The 22,284-nt window shown below is 36.8% G+C and overlaps 1 protein-coding gene across 7 annotated transcripts in view; it reads left to right on the top strand.

Moving 5' to 3' along the window:
* The window catches only part of PTBP3 (polypyrimidine tract binding protein 3), a 92,331-nt gene that overhangs the window by 44,276 nt on the left and 25,771 nt on the right, over positions 1-22,284 (top strand). For all 7 annotated transcript variants that reach the window (XM_054726922.1, XM_008141794.3, XM_054726921.1 and 4 more), the window contains 6 exons: positions 1,618-1,782; positions 9,658-9,768; positions 11,671-11,845; positions 18,048-18,125; positions 18,373-18,512; positions 18,763-18,796. In XM_054726922.1, coding sequence (XP_054582897.1) covers positions 1,618-1,782; positions 9,658-9,768; positions 11,671-11,845; positions 18,048-18,125; positions 18,373-18,512; positions 18,763-18,796 — 703 coding nt within the window. The remainder of the gene's footprint in view (positions 1-1,617; positions 1,783-9,657; positions 9,769-11,670; positions 11,846-18,047; positions 18,126-18,372; positions 18,513-18,762; positions 18,797-22,284) is intronic.

Below are 22,284 nucleotides of genomic sequence, written 5' to 3'. Positions count from 1 at the left end.
ATTAGAAAAGTGTTGAACTTTTGATTTCTTGAGGCATTTGGAAATAAATTGCTAATCTGGTCTGTCTTCATTGTCTAACACTTTTATCATGTTTTGCCTACAAACGGGTATCTACACAACCAGAATTCAATCGTTAAAATTAGGAAATTAGTCTCCTTTAATCTGAAACAGTTCCTCAGGTTTTCTTTGACTGTCATGATCTTGATACTTGAAAATTAATGGGCAATTTATCTTTTAGGATGTCCCTCAAGTTGAGTTTGTCTGATGTTTCCTTGTGATTAGATTTAGTGTATACTATATATCTTTGATAGGAATATCACAGAAGTTATGTTCTTTTTTCCTCATTGCTTCGTATCAGGTGGGACATAATTTAAATTTGCTGCATTACTGATGATGTGCTCTTTGATCACTTGATTAGACTGGTATTTATTTACCTGACTTCTCCATTGTAAAGTTAGTATTTACAGAGGCGGGGGGAGGAGAGTATTTGGAAAAAGGTATTTTAAGGCAGTGTACTAGTAAATATATTCTTCCTTATCACCTGTCAGTTTACATCAGTATGGACTAATGGTTTCCTGTTTTATGTGATGAGCTATTATTTGTTATAATCAATATTTCATTTTCTCTGTCCTTTTGGCATCTCTCTATAATTTGTATGTATAAATTTTTTTCTTTTTAATTAATTTATTTTTTTACTGATTTCAGAGAGGAAAGGTGAGAGAGATAGAAACATCAATGATGAGCGAAAATCATTGATTGGCTGCCTCCTGCACACCCCAACTGGGGATCAAGCCCACAACCCAGGCATGTGCCCTGACCGGGAATAAAAAAACAACAACACACCAAACAATAAAAACAAAAAGCCATGCATTCATTTTTTGCTTTCCTTGCTCCACATTGGGAACTTGACTTGGTTTCTTTTAGTGGAGCATGATATTTAGAAACTTATCTGCCTATATCTGCTAGGGCTCTAACATCCCATGCCAGGTTGTCTCTCCATTGTTACCTTCTTTTGCCATTAAGGCCTTCATAAACCTCTTGTTCACCATACTCAGACTGTCTTTACCATATTGGCTACTCACCCCCTGTGGACCCCTGCCTGGCTCTCCTTGGGCTCTGACATTCCTGGCCAGTTTACTCTCTTCTGGATGCCTTTCTTACCTTTTTCAGGTTCTGATATCCCCCAGTGAGCCACCCCCACATAGAGAAACCTTCCTTACCTTGTTTGGGCTCAGGTTCCCCTTGCTAGGCAACCCTACCACATGATGCTCTCCTAATATTGCTCAGGTTCTGATGCTACGCGCCAGGATGCCTTCCTATAGGGATGCCCTCCTTACCTCACTGGACCACAGCTCCTTTCCTCCTCCATATTTACATTTATTGTATGCCACCCTAAGGCTTTAGAATTTAATTGTTCAGGAAGAGATAAGGCTATTTGAATGGTTTTTAAGTGGTCTTTACTAGTAATATTATTTTCACATTGTCTTTTTTTTCCTGTTGTCATTTAAATATTTTGAATAAAAGTCATTCAAATATGTTACTTTAAATTAACTAATTTTTTAGGATTCTTGTATTGCTTCTATGTAATTAAAGTTCTCATTTTGGATTATTTTATAGCGAGCCCAAGCTGCACTGCAGGCTGTCAGTGCTGTCCAGTCAGGAAGTCTGGCCCTTCCTGGAGCTCCCACCAATGAAGGCACAATGCTACCTGGGCAGAGCCCTGTGCTCCGGATAATTATTGAAAACCTCTTTTACCCTGTTACTCTGGAAGTTCTTCATCAGGTAAGGAGGGACCTTCTTAAGAAAGCAGAGTCAAATGTGACCTCTGTAACTTTAGATGTTTTATATCTTTAGTTTTTTGGGTTGCTGATTTTGTTTGATGTATTTCTTTAAATTTTTAAAAAATTTACCCTGTTTCATGCAAGAAGTAATATCAATTAGAGATAATTTTGATACCCCCTGTTTCCTAACTTAAATACTTGATTTTAAAAGATGTGTAAGACATTTTTTTTTAATATCTAAACATGAAAATGAATAAAGTATAGAATCTATAAAAAGCACTGGTAGTAGTTATTCCTGAGAAAGTAAGATTTTTATAGAAAATAACTAATTTATTCCTGTTGACTCTTTACATTTGAGTATTTTTCTTTTAAAAACTCTGAAAGGAAGGTATACAACAACTCTTTACATTTAACATGGAAGTATCGTGTTAGTGCTGACTTATGCCCAATGTAGCTTTCATTGACTACCCAGTAATATGCCTAACCTGTCTTGATAAAAGACATTCTACCATATTTTGGCCTACTATGCATATATAGAATTTAAAGATTGGGAGGTCACCTTGTTGTGTAATTTTATAGTGAATAAAAACTGAAACTCAGGTAATTGATGCATTGTAGAGAGTAATTGAAGAGCCAATTAGAACTCAAGCCTTCTCATGTGAAGTCCAGAGTATTTTGCATGCTTATTATATTTTTAATACTCCATATGTACATACCTTCAGAATTTAACATGTAGTTAGTTGGTAATCTGTATACATAAATATAGGGCATCTAGTCCAACAACTTCAGTTAGTTTTGTCCCTTTTAGCTGCATATTGATTTCATTATACTTGTCAATCCATGTATTAAAATACTAAAACATATTATTTGCTTATTTTCATATTTATATCTCAATATATATTACCAGTATAGAACCAGGTCAGTCCAGGATTATTTAACTGCTTTTCTGATCTTTGTATTTGTACTAAAAGTGAAGAGTCATAGAGGTATGTATGTGCATGTGTATTTACGGATTGAAATGCTCTTATTCTATTCTCACATTTTACAAATAAGGAAACAGAGGCCTTCTTTAGAAGTTACGCTAGGTTTCCACAGTCACTGTGCTAACTGGTGATAGAGCTTGGATACATTCCTAATGCAGTTCCTGTGCCATGCATATAAATATCAAAGCATACCATTTATTAGGCCCACTGTGATCCCTGTGATAGTTTTCTGAGTACCATTTTCTTAAATATGCATTTGTAAAGCATGTCCTAGGGAGGGCTTTAACAGAGGTATCCATAGCCACTTTTGTTCCCTGAAAGGGTTCAGGAATTGCTCAGGTGATTGCTTTTTTTGTTCTGTTGGATTTTCTTCTCTTCTGTTTATCCACAAAATGGTACTGAGCACGCTGTGATCCATCAGCAGTGTGTGTTTGTTTTTGGTACTGTAACACTGTAGCTACTGCTAATGTACACTGTGTTACAAAGGATATTCTTGGTCCTGTGGCTCAACATTGCCATCTGTCACGGTGAGTTTAGCCAGGGTCATGTGGTTCGGTCCTGTCGTTCCATTTATCATCTTCATGACAGCAGTAACAAACCTTGTTTCTCTCCCAAAAGATCATGGGGTCCTTCCGGTGAAGAGTGGTAATTCTGAGAATCCTCAGTAGTAACTTTCGAGGTCGGACTCTCAGCCTTCAGATATAGCACTCCCTTGTTTCATGCTCCTTCCCATTGTTGTTGAAATCAAACCAAACTCTTTACCGAGCCCCTTAAGGCCCCCACATGCAGACCTCTCCCCATCTCTTTAACCCCATTTTGAACACTTCTCTGCTTATTTAGCACCCTGGCTTTTTTGGTCCATTGATCTTCTCCCCTCCCCTCCAGCTTATTCCTGTCTTAGTCCATTTCTATTTTCTATTATTTAAGCTTGGAACACTCTTCACTGAGAGTCACTGAACTGGATTTTACATAATTAGGTTTTCACCTTATTCACCTCCTCAGAGAGTCTTTCTCTAATTACATTAACTAAGCCCTCTCCGTCTGGTATCCTGTCTCATTAACCAACCAAAGTGTAGTGTAGCCTAAGGATTAAGGATACAGGGTTTGGAGCTGGTTTTAATCCTGGCTCTACCACTTACTACCTCTGTAATCCTGGGCAAGTAACTTACCTCATCTATGCCTTTTACTTATTTACTAGTATATAATGAGATGAATTAAGATGGTTTCTCATACCTTCATTGTGAGGTTTATATGAGTTAATGCACTTAAAGCACTTAGAACAGTGCCTGCTACATATTAAGTGCTCAAGAAATGTTATCTGTAATTATCATATGCTAGTAAATTTCACTGTAAGGAAATGATCCTTGCTTTTGCAGTCTTGTGGGTAAGATGTAATTTTATAAGTAATCGCATAAAATGCAATGAATATTGAGATGGGATCATACATGGAAGTGTGGAGTTGCTTGCACCTGTTATATTAGAGGATTGTTTTATATTCTTTGCTGAAGAGTTGGCATTAGCTAAACTCTCTAACATCTGTAGAAGCTTGTGGTTGTTCCTTTAGCTCATAGTAAAGGGATTAAGATGGGAATGGTGCTATTTCAGATGATGGACGTTAAGAGAGATGTTACCAATATGACATTTGAGCAGAGGCTTGAAGGATGTTAGGGTGTAAGTTGTGTGTACGTGGTAGAATGATGGTCCAGTCAGAAAAAGCAGCAAGTGCAAAGTCTTGAACATGACGGTGTGCTTAATGTGTTCAAATATCAGAAATAAGGCTATGTCAGTGGAGTATAATAAAGTAGGAATGTAGTAACTAAGAGGGTCAGAGAAGCAGTTAGGAGCTAGATTATGTAAATAAACCCTTTATTATCTTACATGTAAGTAAGATGGAAAACCATTGGAGGATTTGGGGGCACATTTATGTTTTAACAGAATCAGTCTCATTGCTGTTATAAGACTACAGACAATAATACAGTGAAGGCCTGGGGATGGGGTGGGAGCTGGGTGAAAGGGGTCAATGAAAAAAAAAAAGGGACATATGTAATACTTTGAACAGTAAAGATTAAAAAAAAGATTAAGCTGTAGGCGTAAGGGAAGGCTCTTGTCATAATCATGTAAGAGAGGGTGGAGACTGGGATAAGGACGTGGGCACTGGAAGTAGTGATTATGGATATATTTGGAAGGATTTGCTGATGGGTTGAGTAGGTGTAGGTTTTAAAGAGAGAGTATCAAGAATGTCTTTCAGATTTTATCTGTGAAATGGTAAAATAGAGCTATCTTATACTAAAATAATAAAGACTGAGGGGAATAAAGATTTGGGGCAGGGGTGGAAGGTAGGGCAGGAATCAAGAGTGTGTTTTGGACATGTTAAGTTTGATAGATCTATTAAACACTGAAGCAGGAGATGTTGAATAGACATTTGGCAAATAAACCTACATTGGCATAAGAACTCTGGGCTGGAGATTTGGTAATCATCAGCGTATGGGTGGTAATTTAAGGCCATTGGATTGTGTGGCATCACCTAGGACAATGGTCGGCAAACTGCGGCTCGTGAGCCACATGCGGTTCTTTGGCCCCTTGAGTTTTTAGCAAAGGCCAGCTTAGGAGTACCCTAATTAAGTTAATAACAATGTACCTACCTAGATAGTTTAAGTTTAAAAAATTTGGCTCTCAAAAGAAATTTCAATCGTTGTACTGTTGATATTTGGCTCTGTTGACTAATGAGTTTGCTGACCACTGACCTAGGATAAAAGACTGATCTTTTTGAATTGCAGAATAAAGATAAATAACTTGCAAAATCAATTATTATGGTATTAAATAAAAAATTAATACTAGTAATATAAAATTCTGGTTCTTACGTCTTACTATTTTGTTGGCTACAAAAACTATTACAAACAAGTTGTGTTTGGTGTGCCTGATATTTTTTAAAGTTCTAAGATGAATATACATTTTACAAGTGAATACTAGTGAACATTTTTAGTTTCTGGCAAGTTTTACCTATATAAATATCATCCTAAAGATTAATTTTACCAGAATTTTAGCTTCAGTATTTCTTTAGTCCCATTTTAAAGTCCAAAAGAATACAACGTACAGGAGACATCAAGAGTAGAGTCTATGTGTTTATATTTATGACATCAAAATAAATATATTACCTTATAATCAATACTAGAGGCCCAGTGCACAAAATTCGTGCACGGGGGGGTGTGTCCCTCAGCCCAGCCTGCAACCTTTCCAATCTGGGACATTCCTCTCCCAATCCAAGACTGCTGGCTCCCAACTGCTAGCCTGCCTGCCTGCCTTCCTGATTGCCCCTAACCGCTTCTGCCTGCCAGCCTGATCACCCCCTAGTCACTCCCCTGCCAGCTTGATCAATGCCTAACTGCTCCCTTGCCAGTCCGATTGCCCCTAACTGCCCTCCCCTGCCGGCCTGGTCACCCCTAACTGCCCTCCCTGCCGGCCTGGTCGCCCCAACTGCCCTCCCCTGCCGACCCAGTCACCCCTAACTGTTCTCCCCTGCCAGCCTCATCGCCCCTAACTGCCCTCCCCAGCAGGCCTGGTCCCCACCCCAACTGCCCTCCCCTGCAGGTCTGGTCGCCCTCAACTTCCCTCCTCTGCCAGCCTGGTCACCCCTAACTGCCCTCCCCTGCTGGCCTGATCACCCACAACTGCCCTCCCTTTCAGGCCTGGTCCCTCCCAACTGCCTTTCCCTGCTGGCCTTTTTGTGGCAGCCATCTTATGTCCACATGGGGGCAGCCATCTTGTGTGTTAGAGTGACAGTCAATTTGCATATTACCCCTTTATTAGATAGGCTATTAGGGAAATAAAGTCAGAGATCTTATAATCACTATATTAGGGAAATAAAGCCAGAAACCTTATAATCAATAAAAATAAATCTGAATATATTGAACTTTCCTGAATGTTAATTTTTGAAACCAAATCGTTTAAAATTTAGCATTTTGGTAATTATGAAATAATGTTAAAAATCACACTTTAGACATTCCTAGATTCTTAGATATTGGTGCTCATTTAATTTACTTTATTCAAAAGTATCAGATTGATTTTTGTAGCTATTCGCTCAGTACGTAAATACAATCCAAGGGACTCTAGAAAGCTATCTGTAGTTAGCCAGTTAAGTCAATTTATATCCTCTTACTATTTTCAGATAAAAATCACATACCTGTCAGTGAGGATATCTGTACATTAGGTTGTTATCCAAGTTAAATGAGAGAATGAATCTAATTAGCATATTATGCTTTTATTATTATAGATTTAAAATTCTATTGCTACTCATTTATTTGGTGAAAAAAACACATAGTTGACACACTTATACAGATTGATGTGTGTGGTGTGTGTGTGCACGCAACTTCACAGTATTACCAAGGATGAAAATTAAGAGAATATAAGTAAGACCTTTTACCAAGAATGCTTATACCTATATCTACCTATATCTTAAAGAAAGATACAAAATAAAATTCAAACTGAGAAGGTAAATTTGATGTTCTTTTATGAATTTCAAGAGTATTATCTAGGTGTGGTGGATGGGGGTCAGTGAGGTTTAAAAAGGGGAACATCTGTAATACTTTCAACAATAGAGATCAATTCAAAATATAATAAAGTAATGACATTTAGGGGGGGTCTGGGGAGCACAGAATATTAACTAAGACACAGGTTGTACTGAGAAGATACCTGTGACAAGACCAAAATTTTCATTAAAAGAAAAAAAGCAAAATAATTTCCTAATGTTTTACAAAACACAATTAAATGAGGAATTAAGGTACCAAAGTTCTAAACCCTGTAATATGACCATAATGAAATTAACTACAGTTTTTTAAAAGTTTCTAATTTCAATAAAGGGCTCTCAGACTATCTAATTTTAAGGAATGGCATTTTCTGGTGAGCCCCTTCTAAGACATTGGTTTCAAAAATCTTGAATGATGTTATTTCCTATAAGAAGTGTTTGACTCTAAGCTAATGATATGTTAAGAATGTCTTGTCACAAATGACCATTTGGACTTTAGAATACTTTATTTTAGGGGTGGTAAAATAAACATAAATAAATTTTACCATTTTAAGACATTTTTCATCTTTCCATACTACAATTCCTGTATCCATCCTATGTAATAAAAGGCTAATATGCAAATCGACAGAACAGTGGAACAACCGCTTGCTATGGCATGCACTGACCACCAGGGGGCAGACGCTCAATACTGGAGCTGCCCCCTGGTGGTCAGTGCATTCCCACAGGGGCTCGGAGCACTGCTCAGCCAGAAGCCGGGCTCATGGCTGGCAAGTGCAGCGGCAGTGGTGGGAGCCTCTCCTGACTCCACAGCACCACTAAGGATGTCTGACTGCTGGCTTAGGCCCGCTCTTTGAGTTCCTGCCTTTAAACTTTTTGGGTAACTTCCCAGAAGTGGAATTGTTGGTTCATATGGTAATTCTGTTTTTAAGTTTTAGGGTGTTTTTGAAGAACCATCATAAATGTTTTCCATAGTGCACAGGGTTCCATATCTCCACATCATCTCCAACACTCAGTATTTTCCGTTTCTTTGTTTGTTTTGCTAATAGCTATCATATTGGGTTTGAAGTGGTATCTCATAGTTTTATTTGCATTGCTCTAATGATTAGTGATGCTAAGAATTTTTTCATGTTTTTATTGGCTATACAGTCATTTTTTTTATTTTTTTAAAAATGCCCATCCACGGTTTTTGTTCATTTTTAAATTGGGTTTTTGTGTTGAATTGTAGTTCTTTATTTATATTCTGGATATTAACCCCTTATCAGATATATGCTTTGTAAATATTGTCTTTCATTTTGTGGGTTGCCTTTTCACTCTGTTCATAGTATTTTTAATATACTAACATTTTTAATTGTGATGTAGTCGAATTTATCTATTTTTTCTTTTGTTGCCTCTGCTTTAGAATATTCTTTCTGATAATTAGAAAGCAGAGCCATTTGCCCTATTAACAATACTCAAGACATAATATTTGATAATAGGACATTTTTACCAGGTTAGGGAATACTTACGTTTTTATTCTTAGAAGCAGAAGACAAGTTTCTGGGTCATTAAGATCCACATTTAAAATGGGATGTCAGAGGAAAACAAAATGCATTGTAGTAACCCTGGCCATGAACCTTTGTTTTGGTGAAGTAGAACAGTATTGTAAGACCATTGATAACCAGAGGTCTGTCAGGAAACCTTCCCCACACTCTTGTTTATTCCTCTTCTCCAATACCACTTAAGAGGGGCCTTCCTTGACCACTCTTGGATGTCTCCAACTTTAATTCTCGTTTTCTCTCATTTTTTTTTTTAAATTCATAACCTTTTTTACAACTGGACATTGTTATTTATTTGCTTAGTTATCATATGTCTTTTCTCATAAGGGCAGAGACTCTTGTCTCTGTTTTGTTCACTGCTGACTTTCCAGTGCTTAGAACAGTACTCTGTGAGTCTTTGAATTAATAGAGCAGTCTCTATTGAACATCTTGTAGTTTGTTTGTCTCTAAAATCTCAAAAAGTTAGAGGCTGATTCTCAGAGTGAAATAGTTGATCAGTGTGACTCTTTCACTTCCATACATATACTTTTCACCCCATTATCTTAAAATATTAATTAATTTCTGTTGTAGACTACCGTTTTAGTATTGTGCCATTTATGACATACTATAAAGTAGGTTAAATATTTGAGTGCCTATTGGGTTAGGCACTGTTATAAGCCATGAATGGGTGTTGAAACTTTAACATCTTAGGTTTGATTTAAGTTATTTTGGTACCAACAATTTTAACAGAGGAAATTATTTTCATTTAAAAATGGTATTCATGAATCAAGCTGTATTTATAAAGATGTTAGTTTAATTTTTTCCTTAGATTTAACCTAATGTGAACTTTTTTTCAGATATTTTCTAAATTTGGCACAGTCTTGAAAATTATCACCTTTACAAAGAATAATCAGTTTCAAGCCTTGCTTCAGTATGCTGACCCATTGAATGCACAGTATGCCAAAATGGTAATTATTAACTTTTTTTCATTTTTCAGTTGTTAATCAGTCACTTCAGTGATACCAAAGGAAGCCTTCATGTCTTCTCTCTTGCTCCCATTTACCATGTGTTTTTTAATTGTAGTAGGATAAACATAATATAAAAATTATCATTTTCAAATATACTGTTTCATATGCTCTTTTTTCATAACAAGCTAAAAATTACTTTGTTCATATGAAATGGTTTCAAAGCACCTATTATATCTCAAGACCTCTGGGACTCATTTCTGTTTGTCACATTTGAAGTCTAACATTGAGCACAGTGCTCTTGATATAATCTAACTAATAAAGTAAAATTATCTTTGCCCTTGTGCCTTCATTTATTCTATCAAATTCTCCAAAGATTGATTTCACTATTTTTACAACCATACTCCTTGTTGAATCTATGAGCTCTGAATTGGTGAATACATTAAATCTTAAGAAACCTGCTGTGTCAACTTAGAGTCTTTTTTTTTTTTTTTTTAAGTTCATGAGTGCTTGATTGTTGACAAGATATAAAATTTTACAGTTTGGTTATATTTGACCCATCTCCTATTGAGATCTATCTCTAACCAGAATTCTATCTTACATCAGTGTCTGAATTGTTTCTGAATTCTTTTCAAAGATAGGGATAAAGTTAGTTGTACTTTTGTGTACCACACAGTGTCTACCTCTTGATTAGGAATATAGCCTTTATATTTATTGTACCCTCTACCTCCACATATATGTAATTTTGTGCCTTTATGGTAGCATACTCATCAGTAAACTATTATTATGAAGGGGGAGGGATTACTGATTTATAGGCTTGTTCCAGAACTGACTTCAAATTTCCCTCAGCTTATTATTTATTTATTTTTATTTATTTACTTATTTTGTTAATCCTCACCCAGGGATATTTTTTCCCATTGATTTTTATTTTATTTATTTTTAATATATATTTTTATTGATTTCAGAGAGGAAGGGAGAGGGAGAGAGAGATAGAAACATCAGTGATGAGAGAGAATCATTGACTAGCTGCCTCCTGCACACCCCCTACTGGGGATCGAGCCCGTAACCCAGGCATGTGCCCTTGACCAGAATCAAACCTGGGACCCTTCAGTCTGCAGGCCGACGCTCTATCCACTGAGTAAAACCGGCTAGGGCCCATTGATTTTTAGTGGAGTGGAAGGGAGGTGGAGAGACAGAGAGAGAGAAGCATCTCTGTGAGAGAGAGACACACCCATTGGTTGCCTCGCTCCTTGCCTGGGGCCAGGGGTCTAGCCTACAACTGAGGTACATATCCTTAACCTGGAATGGAACCCGAGACCCTTCAGTCCTTGGGTGGATGCTCTAACCTCTGAGCCAAACCATCTAGGGCCCTCAGCTTATTACTCAAAGTTCTAAAAAATAAATTTATAAGAGAAGAAAAAATGGTAGATAATATTTCATGTATTGCTTTTCTAGTAAGTACCATTTAGAAAGGCTTTATTTCATCTTAACCTGTATAAACTATACTAAACTATACTCATTCTTTAAAAAGAATTAAAATGAAGTGTAAAAATATCTGTAAACATTTTTGTGGACAAAATAATCATAATAACAGCTAATACAATGTACAGTAATGCATAATAGTTTTCCAAGCCTTTACATTCTCCTTTCTAATTTGATCTTTACCAGAGACAAGATAGGGATTATTATCCTTATTTTACAGATGAAAAAAACTACAGTTAGACATTTTCTTTTTCCCTCTTAGGTGCACATAGTGACAGAGGTAAAAGTAAATAAAGGTCTTTGGCTTCTAATCCAGTGCTCTCTGCTTTATACCTGATAGCCATTCTGTGTCAAAGTAGAGACTACTTGATTTATCAGTGTTGTTGTCTTGCAAAACATCAGTCCCTTTCTTACATGCTTTAGGCACTGGATGGCCAGAATATCTATAATGCATGCTGCACTCTGCATATTGACTTCTCCAAGCTTACCAGCCTTAATGTGAAATATAATAATGACAAAAGCAGAGACTTCACTCGCTTAGACCTTCCTACTGGTGATGGCCATCCATCCCTTGAATCCCCTATGGCTGCTGCTTTTGGTGAGTAGTTCTGTTTTGGGTCACAAAGCAAGTTTTCTGAAATTACACATTTCATTTATTAATCCATGTTATGTCAGTTAGCCTTTTTCTTCTTAGGTGTTCTAAAGGATAGCAAGGATCATAGAACAAAATTCTCCCAGGTGTTCTAAAGGATAGCAAGGATCATAGAACAAAATTTGTCCTTAAATTAAATTTTAATATTTGTAGATTCTATTAGTTGGCAAAATAAGTGAATATCTGACATTGAGAATTACAGGTTTATTTTCTAACATTAATATTATTCATTATCAGCCATATAGTAATTTGCTTCAAATTAAGTCTTTTACATATTAACATTATTTTAAATATGTTGGTTTATAGCCAACAGAATATTGGCTTAAGTGCTCCTGAGAGAAATCCTTTTTTAAGTAGTGATATATTAAAACAAGGATCTAAATTAGTGGTATGTTTTTCCTTTATTCAAACAAGAGTATTTATTTATTTTGTTTTGTTTTTTAAACATCAGAACTTCCATCTTTACCTTAAGTTTGTGGGAAGTTGCATTTTTACATTAATAAAAGTAGTCTTCTGAATTGTCTCTGTAAATGTTGCTCTGAAGGGTTTCCTTCTTTTATTTAAAACTAGTTCTCAATACATTTATACATACTTTTTAAATAAAACTTTATGTTAAGGAAAAAGCAGCAGATGGCCCAGTTGGATATATCACTAGGTTAATGTGTGCTACTTTCTGGTTTTGCAACTCTTGAAAGTGTGATTTATATTTAGATAAAGTAATAATTGTATTACCTTTTGTGATTCATTATTTTCCCAAATGACACCATAAAATATTGTTTATTGAGACCTTAAGTGATATTTAGTCTATCTTCATTTCACAGACAAGAAAAAAAAACACAATCCTTAGCCAGATGGTTGTCTAAAATTCTCAAGAAAATACTTTGTAACTTTATTTTTCAAGTATAAAAGCTTTTTGTTCTTTATAACTGAAAAAGTCGAGTGAACTGTTAAGTTCACGTTCCTAAAGTTGTTGAAGGTTCTGTTTTGGTCTGACCAATTTTTGTGTTTTATTTGTTACCAGCCTTTACTTACATGTCTGATTCTGTAGAGCCTAAGATCTTTGTAATTACTGTTTCAAAAACACATGATAGAAATTGAGGCTGTCATTCAAGTTTGCCAAAATTGGCTGTCAAATGCAGAACTACACTTACTCCAATAACTGAATATATACTGTTGGTATAATTAATGTTCTGCATTGTGTAAAGAGGACATTTAAAAAATACAGCTAAGAATTTTGGTTTCTGAATATAAAGTGTCAGATGTTAACATCCTTTTTCATTGTGTTAATAAATTAATTCATAGTTGTTGCAAAGTGATGCCTATTCCTAAGATAAGTGATTCATCAGAGAACAATGCTTTTTTATGTATGTGTGAAAGTTTACTATTCTCTTTTTTCTCTTGGCTTCTGAAACACCACACTCTTGACCTTTTTCCTACCTCAGTGTGTTCTTTCTCTTTTTTAAAGGTTGACATTTAAAATTTCTAGGGTTACGTTTTAAGCAGTTTGTCCCAGTTTTTAGTGATACATACAGGATGGTGCAAAGGTGGGTTTACAGTTGCTCATATGGAAAATAATTCAATAATTAATAAATAGTAATACAAGAATAAACTCTGTTTTGTGTACTCTAAACCTACTTTTGCGCCACCCTGTATTATATCAATAGAAAAGCTTATGAAACATGTAAATATATTTTAATACCTATGTAATTGTTACCTAGGTTAAAAAAACAAATATTTATACATACCGAAGAAGTACTCTTTGTACCCTTCTCATTAATTGTGCTCCTACTCTAAAGATAATCAGTCTCAAATTTGATGATAATCATTCTTTTGCTTTTTAGCTTTTTATTTTTACTGGGTTGTTGTTTTTACCATTTATTATGCAGCCCTAAGTGCTAATTTAAAAAACGTTTTTTCCTATCTTTAAAACCTTACATAAATGGAATTATGCTATTTGTTTTTGTGTGTGACTTGTGAGACATTCATATTTATATATGTGACTGTTGCTTATTCATTCTCAATACTGTCAGTGTATAGATTCCCATTGTGTGAATATACCACAGTTGTGTTTATCCATTCTATTGTGGATAGACATTTGGGTTATTTTAGTTTGAGGCCATTATGACCAGTGCTGCTCCTGATTAAGAAGGTTGAACATATTTTTATTTGTTTATTGGTCATTCTCCCTTATGAATGTCTATCTCTTTTGCCTAATTTTGTGTTTGGTTTATTGCTTTTTCTTGTTTATTTGTAGGATTTTTTTTTTAATCTCTCAAAACACTTTTTTTGTTATATGTGTTAGTAATATGCATTTCTTTCATTTTTGGCTTTATAGTATTTTTATGTAGTCAAATTTATTTGCCATTTTCTTTATGTTTGTGTTTTTTGTATGTTAAGAAATCTTTTTGTTGCCCTGACATCCTAAAGCTATATATATACTTCTACTCTAAAATTTATAGTATTTTAGTAACTTTGTTTTGAAATAATTTAAGTTGCAAGAATAGTACAAAGAATTGCCTTATATCATTTATCCAGATTCCTCAATTATTAACATCATGCCACATGTACTTTATCATCTCTCTGAGTGTGTGAGTGTGTGTAAGTAGGTAGGTAAGTTTTTTATCCCCCTGAGTCACTGGAGCGTAAGTTGCAGGCATGATGCCCCTTTACTTCTAAATACTCATATTTTCTAAGAACAAGGTCATTCTTACCTAAATACAGTTATCAAAACCAGGAAATTAACATTCATACACTACTATTATCTAATCCATAAACCTTTTAAAATTTTGACAGTTGTGAAAACAATGTTCTTTTATAAGAGATTTTTTTCTGGTAAAGATCCAAACCAGTATCAGGCCTAATTTATTTGTCATATCTTTTTAGAGTCCTTTAATTTGGAACACTTCTTTATTCCTTGTCTTGCATGACCTTTTCATTTTTTAAGAGTTCAAGTCAGGTATTGTGTAGAATGTCTCTCAATATGAGTTTGTGGGGGTTTTTTTTGCTGAAATAATGTGTCTTTCTCAATTTATTATGTCAAGAGACATATGATGCCAGTTTTTTCTATTCTTGGTGATAGTAACTTTGGTCATATGGGGGAGGAAGAAACTTCCCTTTTCCCTCAAGATCCTTCCAGCTGGTCTAATAATCAAATCTACGTGAGGCAAATTAGCAAGAAAAAAATAGCCAGATGTAAGTACATACGTACACAGGGGAGCCCAACATTTGTGAGAGAGTGAGAGACCCCACATACATGAGAGGTTCAAAGACTGAAAGAGGAAATGAGGTATATATGAACAAATGAGGCAATATGACATTTTGCATTGGGGCTTCAGAAGGGAGGAAGGTCATCACAGGGCGATAAGAGCGGATATGAATTCAGTAACTAGTAGTTTGCCCCGCCATATAGATCATAAAATGTTATTTCTGATGATAATTCTTATTATATGCAAGGCCTCTAATTTAAATTTTTCTAGGGAGTTCAATGGTGGCAGAAGTTTCTCTTGAGTCTGCAGGGTCTCTGTTGCCTTGATCTCAAAATAATCTGCATACCATAGAGGTATGTCTTGAGGTGACTCATTCTAAACCCTTCAAGCACTTATTAAAGTGGTTTCTGACAGGTTATTTTGGGTTTTGTTATTATAAATAACAATGATAAACTGATTTCAATGCTGCCTGTTAATTTATCTGGCATTAATTGCTATTTTGGTTCTACATTTTCCAAATGCAAAATATCTATTCTTAATCATTCAAATCTTAGACCTTTTCCTTAAAGGTTTGTATAATCTTTTCATAAAGATACTAACCTATTGCTTAACAGGTTACTTTGCTAAAATGTTTTTTGTTTCTGCTTATTTGAGGAGCACAGATTTATGGAAACTTAATAAATAATTCTTTTTTCAAATTTTAACAGATAATCCTTATTAATCATTATATCCTACTGGGAAACAATTATTTAAAATTTGACCCTGGTGATTGGTTGCCAGTTCTTGTATTTATCACTATTTTATGTCTGTGATAGTTATCTCAAAATTTTCCTCATTTTTCTAAAACCTACTGCTGATCTGACTTATACCCCTCTCAGTAGACATCTGTACTGGTCACTTTGTTGTGTTTAAAGAGAATCTCTCTTGTCCCCCCAAATCTCTGGATTTACAGCAATTAACATTTATTTCTCTCATAGCATCAACACTTAGGCAGCTGTGAATCTGCTTTTGCAACCTTCATTCATATACCTTTGTGATCCAGGGCTTGGGCTGAAGATGTCACTCCATTGGAGACATGCATTCTTATGGCAGAAAGTAAAAATAAGAGAGCTGATTCACACTATCATGCCTCTTAAAACTTCTGTACAGAGGCAGCATGTCTGTCTGTGTGTTCCTATGACATGATCATATACTGTGGGAATTGCATAGAAATGCACGCTCCTCCCACAGGAGTCACTGCAAGTCACATGAAAGGGGCAAGTGAATATTTGGCAACAGTAATAAAATGCACCATATTTCTTCTTATGTTTAACTTTGTATTGTACATTTTTATAATTACTCATATCCATATTGAAGTTCATTTGTTGTCTTTCTTTATGCCTTGACTATAGTTATTCTGTTGTAAAAATGAGTCATTTTACCTATGATCTTCGGTTGACTGGAATGTAAGTTTAGCAAGGACAGAGATTCTTGTCTGCTTTGTTTAGTACTTCCTTAGCGCTATATAGGCTTGGCTCATAATATGCTTACAGTAAATATGCTTCCCTTCTAATTACATCAGTTATCCTGTCATTTATTTTGTGTTTCCAGTTCTCTCTGCTTAGCTCTACCTCTGAAGTCTCCATGACTATATTTTCTTGGATTATTTTAATAAATCACAGCTATATATTCAACTAATTCTGTTAAATCTCTTTCATGAAGAGAATAAACTTACATAAGCTTTTAACTCCTCTGGAAAATACAGCCTATATTCTTCTTCTATAAATATATTCATCACCCTATTATTAAAAAACAAAACCATCCCTTTGACTCTTACAATCTAACTTTTCTCTGCTGCTCTAAAACTGTTTTTTATCTTTCACATTTCTCATTCTTTTGAACCTCTGTTGAACCTCTTCTCCAAAATAACTTTGATTCTCTAGATCCTGAAGAACTAGAATTTACTTTTTTTTCCTATTTCTAAGGCTGTTTTTTTTTTTTTTTTCTCTTTTAGAATGCTCCTCTTCTTTCCTCTACTATTTTAAGTATACCAATTGATATTCCCAGGTTTTGTTTTTAGCTCTTTTAGTTTCTTGTCGCGTGCCCTTTCCAGTGGCGCTCTCTTTCATTCGGCTTCATTTATTTGTACATAGATGATTTATAAATCTCTGTCTTATCATTGTTATTCTGAGTTTGCCCCCTCGTTTCCACTCTTGGGCATTTCCATTTGAAGGTCTTTACCTCCACCTTGACATGTCCAAAACCAAATTGTTTTCCTATTAATACTGACTCCTCTATTGGAACTAAGTCCTGTTTTTGTTGATGATGCATAGTCACCAGGTTTCTGAAAGGAAAGGAAGAGTACCAGCATTAGTTTAGCATCTAGTGCACACTAACCACTGTGCTTTTCAATGCATAATGCCTAGCTGCTCAAGTTTTACCCCCTGAGAAACCTTCTCCAAAAAATCACAGTGAGTCCTCTGTGATCTCTTCTTCTTAGACCACTTGTAGTGCGTTTGTACTTAAACCACTAGATCCTCAGCATGTGAATCTCCTCTAATTATATGTTTAGTTTGTTTGTAAACCTCTCAGAGGCAAGGATTTTTATTTCATATTTCCTTTTTATCAATGCAGTGCCCCATAGGTATACAACCTAATAAGTATTTAATGACTTTTACATAGAAACAATGCTTTAAATAAGGGCAAGAATTTCAACCTAAATAACAAACTAATAACTCAAAACTAAATAACAGCTACGCTGTACTCTACACCTTGAACTCAGGTGGAAGGGGTTAGCCTCTGAAAGTGGCAGAGACTCTACATTAGAGATCACCTATTGAATAAATTTTTACTTCACAACAGAATTCTTTATCAGTAATATGCCCTTACAGCCATTTTATATTGCTTTGATAACCATATTTATAGAAGGTAATATATTTATTTTAGCTTCTCTTTTCCATTAGGTGCACCAGGTATAATTTCCTCACCATATGCAGGGGCTGCTGGATTTGCTCCAGCCATTGGATTTTCTCAAGCTACAGGTGATTTTTTTCAAAGTTCAGTTTGAAATGATTTTTTCTGATGTTCTATATTTTTGATAGAGTGGAAGGGAACAGGGGGAGGAGGGTGTCAAAGGGGAGGGAGAGGGAAAGAAACATTGATAGGTTGCCTTCTGCACACGCCCTGACACATTTTCTTCATTTTTGCTTTTGTCTTAATTAATTTATTTATCAAGTGTTATAATCTTCAGATAACTAAAATACGAAATGCTCTTGATGTTTTAAAAAGGTCTGTCAGTCCCAGGTATTCCTGGAGCTCTTGGTCCTCTCGCACTCACCTCCTCTGCTGTCACTGGAAGAATGGCCATTCCTGGGGCTGGTGGTATACCAGGAAATTCTGTTCTGCTTGTCACCAATCTCAATCCTGATGTGAGTCGGAAAGCATTGTAACATATTCTTTCAGAAGGAGGTCTGTAGTAGCTTCTGATCTAGAGTTGTATTCAAATAAAAAATTTTTAATTTATTTTAAGAATTTTTATTAAAATTCATCACTAGTATATATAGAAATATATAAAATAAATGCTTTAAACAAAGTCAACTGTTATTATTACAAGTAAACTTATTTTAAATTTTTACTTATATTAGTCAGACACCTGTATTTTGTATTATCCTTTTTCAGCTTATCACACCACATGGGCTGTTTATCCTATTTGGTAAGTTTCTTTTTTTTCTATTTTTAATATTATCTATGATATGAATTGAATACATTTCATCATTCAGTAGTATTTATTGACTGTCTCTATGTGCCAAGTAGTGTTTGACACTGAGGGTAGAGTATTAGTAACTAATTACAATACAATTTCATTTAAAAAGGGAATGTATAGCTGGGAGTCCTAACCTAGCTGAGGGAATCAGAGTTGGTATGCCAAGGGAAATTATAGTTAAAACTGACTTGTGAAAAATCAGTAAGCATTAACCAGGCAGAAAAAGGAGGGCAAATACCTTTCACAGGCATTAGCAGTGAGAGAGCTTCTGGAGCCGGGAAGTGAAGGAAGTCCAATGGAGAGTATAAGGGACAGACATGTTGAAGCTGTACATGTGGGTGGGTCAACATCATGAAGAGCTTGTAAGCTAAATTATGGAGCTTGGTTTTTTAACCTAAGAACCGTGGGAATTGAATAGTTTTAAGCAGGAGAGAGGCATTATGAGCTTCAGGTTTTACCAATTTCCAAACTTTCTAATAGTGTTTTTCTCAGTTAAAAAAATCTAGCACAGCCCTAGCCAGTTTGCCTCAGTGGATAGAGCCTTGGCCTGAGGACTGAAGGGTTTCAGGTTCGATTCCAGTCAAGGGAACATGCCTGGGTTGCAGGCTCAGTTCCCAGTGAGGGGGACATGAAGGAGGAGCTGATCAATGATTCTCTCTCATCACTGATGTTTCTATCTCTCTCTCTCTCTCTCTCTCTCTCTCTCTCTCTCTCTCTCTCTCCCTCTTCCTTCCTCTCTGAAATCAATAAAAATATATTTTTTAAAAAATTTAGCACATACTCCTTATTTATATATGACTAGAGGCCCGGTGCACGAAATTCGTGCCCGGTGCACGAAATTCGTCCACCGGGATCGGGCCTAAATGGGCAGTCGGACATCCCTCTAACAATCCAGGACTGCTGGCTCCCAACTGCTTGCCTGCCTGCCTTCCTGATTGCCCCTAACCGCTTCTGCCTGCTAGCCTGATCACCCCCTAACCACTCTCCTGCCAGCCTGTTTGCCCCCAACTTCCCTCCTCTGCCGGCCTGGTCACCCCTAACTGCCCTCTCCTGCAGGGTTGATCACCTCCAACTGCCCTCCCTTGCAGGCAGGGTGCCTCCCAACTGCCCTCTCCTGCTGGCCATCTTGTGGTGGCCATCTTGTGTCCACATGGGGGCTGGATCTTTGACCACATGGGGGCAGCTATATTGTGTGTTGCAGTGATGATCAATCTGCATAGTACTCTTTTATTAGATAGGATAGAGACCTGGTACAGGGGTGGGGGCCAGCTGGTTTGTCCTGAAGAATGTCCCGGATCAGGTGGGGGTTCCCTTGGGGTGTGGGGCGGCCTGAGCGAGGGGCCTGTGGTGGTTTGCAGGCCGGCCACGCCCCCTGGCAACCCAAGCGGAGGCCCTGGTATCTGGAATTTATTTTCCTTTTACAATTGAAACTTTGTAGCCTGGAGCGGAGCCAAGCCTGGGGCTCCCTCCGAGGCCGGCAGCCATTTGTGTTGGGGTTATAATTGAAACTTTGTTGCCTTAAGTGGGTGGGCCTGGCCAGCGTGTGCAGAAAGCTTTGCTTCCCCTGTTGCCGGCGGCAACCCTGGCCTGCTCTCTCAAGCTCCATCCTGCCACCATTTGTTTGAATTTGTTTACCTTCTATAACTGAAACTTTGTAGCTTGAGTGGAAGCTTAGGCCTGGCAAGGGCAGGCGGAAAGCTTGGCTTCCTCTGTTACCTAGGAAACCTTGCTCTCTGTGGCTGTAGCCATCTTGGTTTGGGTTAATTTGCATGCTTGCTCTGATTGGATGGTGGGTGTGGCTTGTGGGTGTGTCAGAGGTATGGTCAATTTGCATATTTGTCTATTATTAGATAGGATTAATTATTCATACACTTCATCCATATTCACTGTATTCATTATGTATAGTTTAATATGTACAAATATATGAGCAATTACATAAGCAGTATTTAACCCTTTGCACTTGCTTGCTTTTTTCGATTCCTTTATTCTACTGCTAACCGTGTCGAGTCACACTCGATATCCGAGTGCAAAGGGTTAATATCTTAAAGATTTTTATTAATGATGAAACTTTCATAAAAACCATTAACATTTAGTGAGCAATCTTAGCTGATGAAAGTAATATGCAAATTAACCATTACTCTGCTACGCCCACCAGCCAATCAGGAGAGAGTATGCAAATTAACCCAACCAAGATGGCTGAGGCCTTGGAGAGAGCAGGAGGCTTGGCTCCACTCAAGGCTACAAAGTTTCAATTATAGAAGATAAATAAATCCCAACAAAAAGGGCTGCAGCCATGGAGCAAGCAGGAGGCTTGGCTCTGCTCAAGGCTACAAAGTTTCAATTATAGAAGATAAATAAATCCCAGATCCCAGGGCCTCTGCTTGGGTCGCCGGGGGACGTGGCCTGCCTGCAAACCACCAGAGGCCCCTCGCCCAGGCCACCCCACACCCCAAGGGAGCCCCCACCCGTGCACCAGGCCTCTACCCTATCTAATAAAAGAATAATATGCAAATTGATCATCACTCCAACACACAAGATGGCTGCCCCCATGTGGTCAAAGATCCTGCCCCCATGTGGACACAAGATGGCCGCCACAAGATGGCCAGCAGGGGAGGGAAGTTGGGAGGGACCAGGTCTGCAAGGGAGGGCAGTTGTGGACGATCAAGCCTGCAGGGGAGGGCAGTTGGGAGGGACCAGGCCTGCAGGGGAGGGCAGTTAGGGGCAATCAGACTGTCAGGGGGTGGTTAGGGGGTGATCAGGCTGGCAGGCAGAAGTGGTTAGGGGCAATCAGGAAGGCAGGCAGGCAAGTAGATGGGAGCCAGCCGTCCTGGATTGTGAGAGGGATCCCATATTGGAGAGGGTGCAGGCTGGGCTGAGGGACACACCCCTGTGCATGAATTTTGTGCACCGGGCCTCTAGTATGATATAATATGCTTCATTATTTTCAGAAATCTTTTTTATTTTCATTCAGTATTCTAAGGTCTGATTCTAAATTCACTTTATTTTAGTACTTGATCTTAATGGTTGTCAAACTGAAAAAGAAACCTCATAAATATAAGCGGTATAAATGGTAGTGTTTCATTGTTGCTACACCTAATTAATTATGATACTAATTTTTTCAGTTTAATTCACTAATTTTTGTTGTACTTTGAAAAATTAAATTTTTCCTCTTGTTAAATTAGTTGATCTTGAAACTATTGCATGAGAATATTTTTAACAAATGGAGTTAAAACTCACTTCATTTAGAAGAATTTTTAATACGATAAAAAATTGTTTTAAATTTTTGAGTGGATAATAGGTGTTTTAAGCTGTGTTTTTGAGGTGTCATTTATAGGTACACAACAATATGGAATTGTGCAGCCATTATTATCAAAGCCAAGTTTTAGAACATTTTGATCATCCCACAGAGATCTTCCATGCTCGTTTGCAATAAAAGT

The sequence above is a fragment of the Eptesicus fuscus genome, chromosome 15, assembly GCF_027574615.1.
Source record: "Eptesicus fuscus isolate TK198812 chromosome 15, DD_ASM_mEF_20220401, whole genome shotgun sequence".
In the NCBI taxonomy this organism is placed as follows: domain Eukaryota; kingdom Metazoa; phylum Chordata; class Mammalia; order Chiroptera; family Vespertilionidae; genus Eptesicus; species Eptesicus fuscus.
Note: the sequence above shows the minus strand (reverse complement) of the source record. Positions and strands in the feature narration are given on the sequence as shown.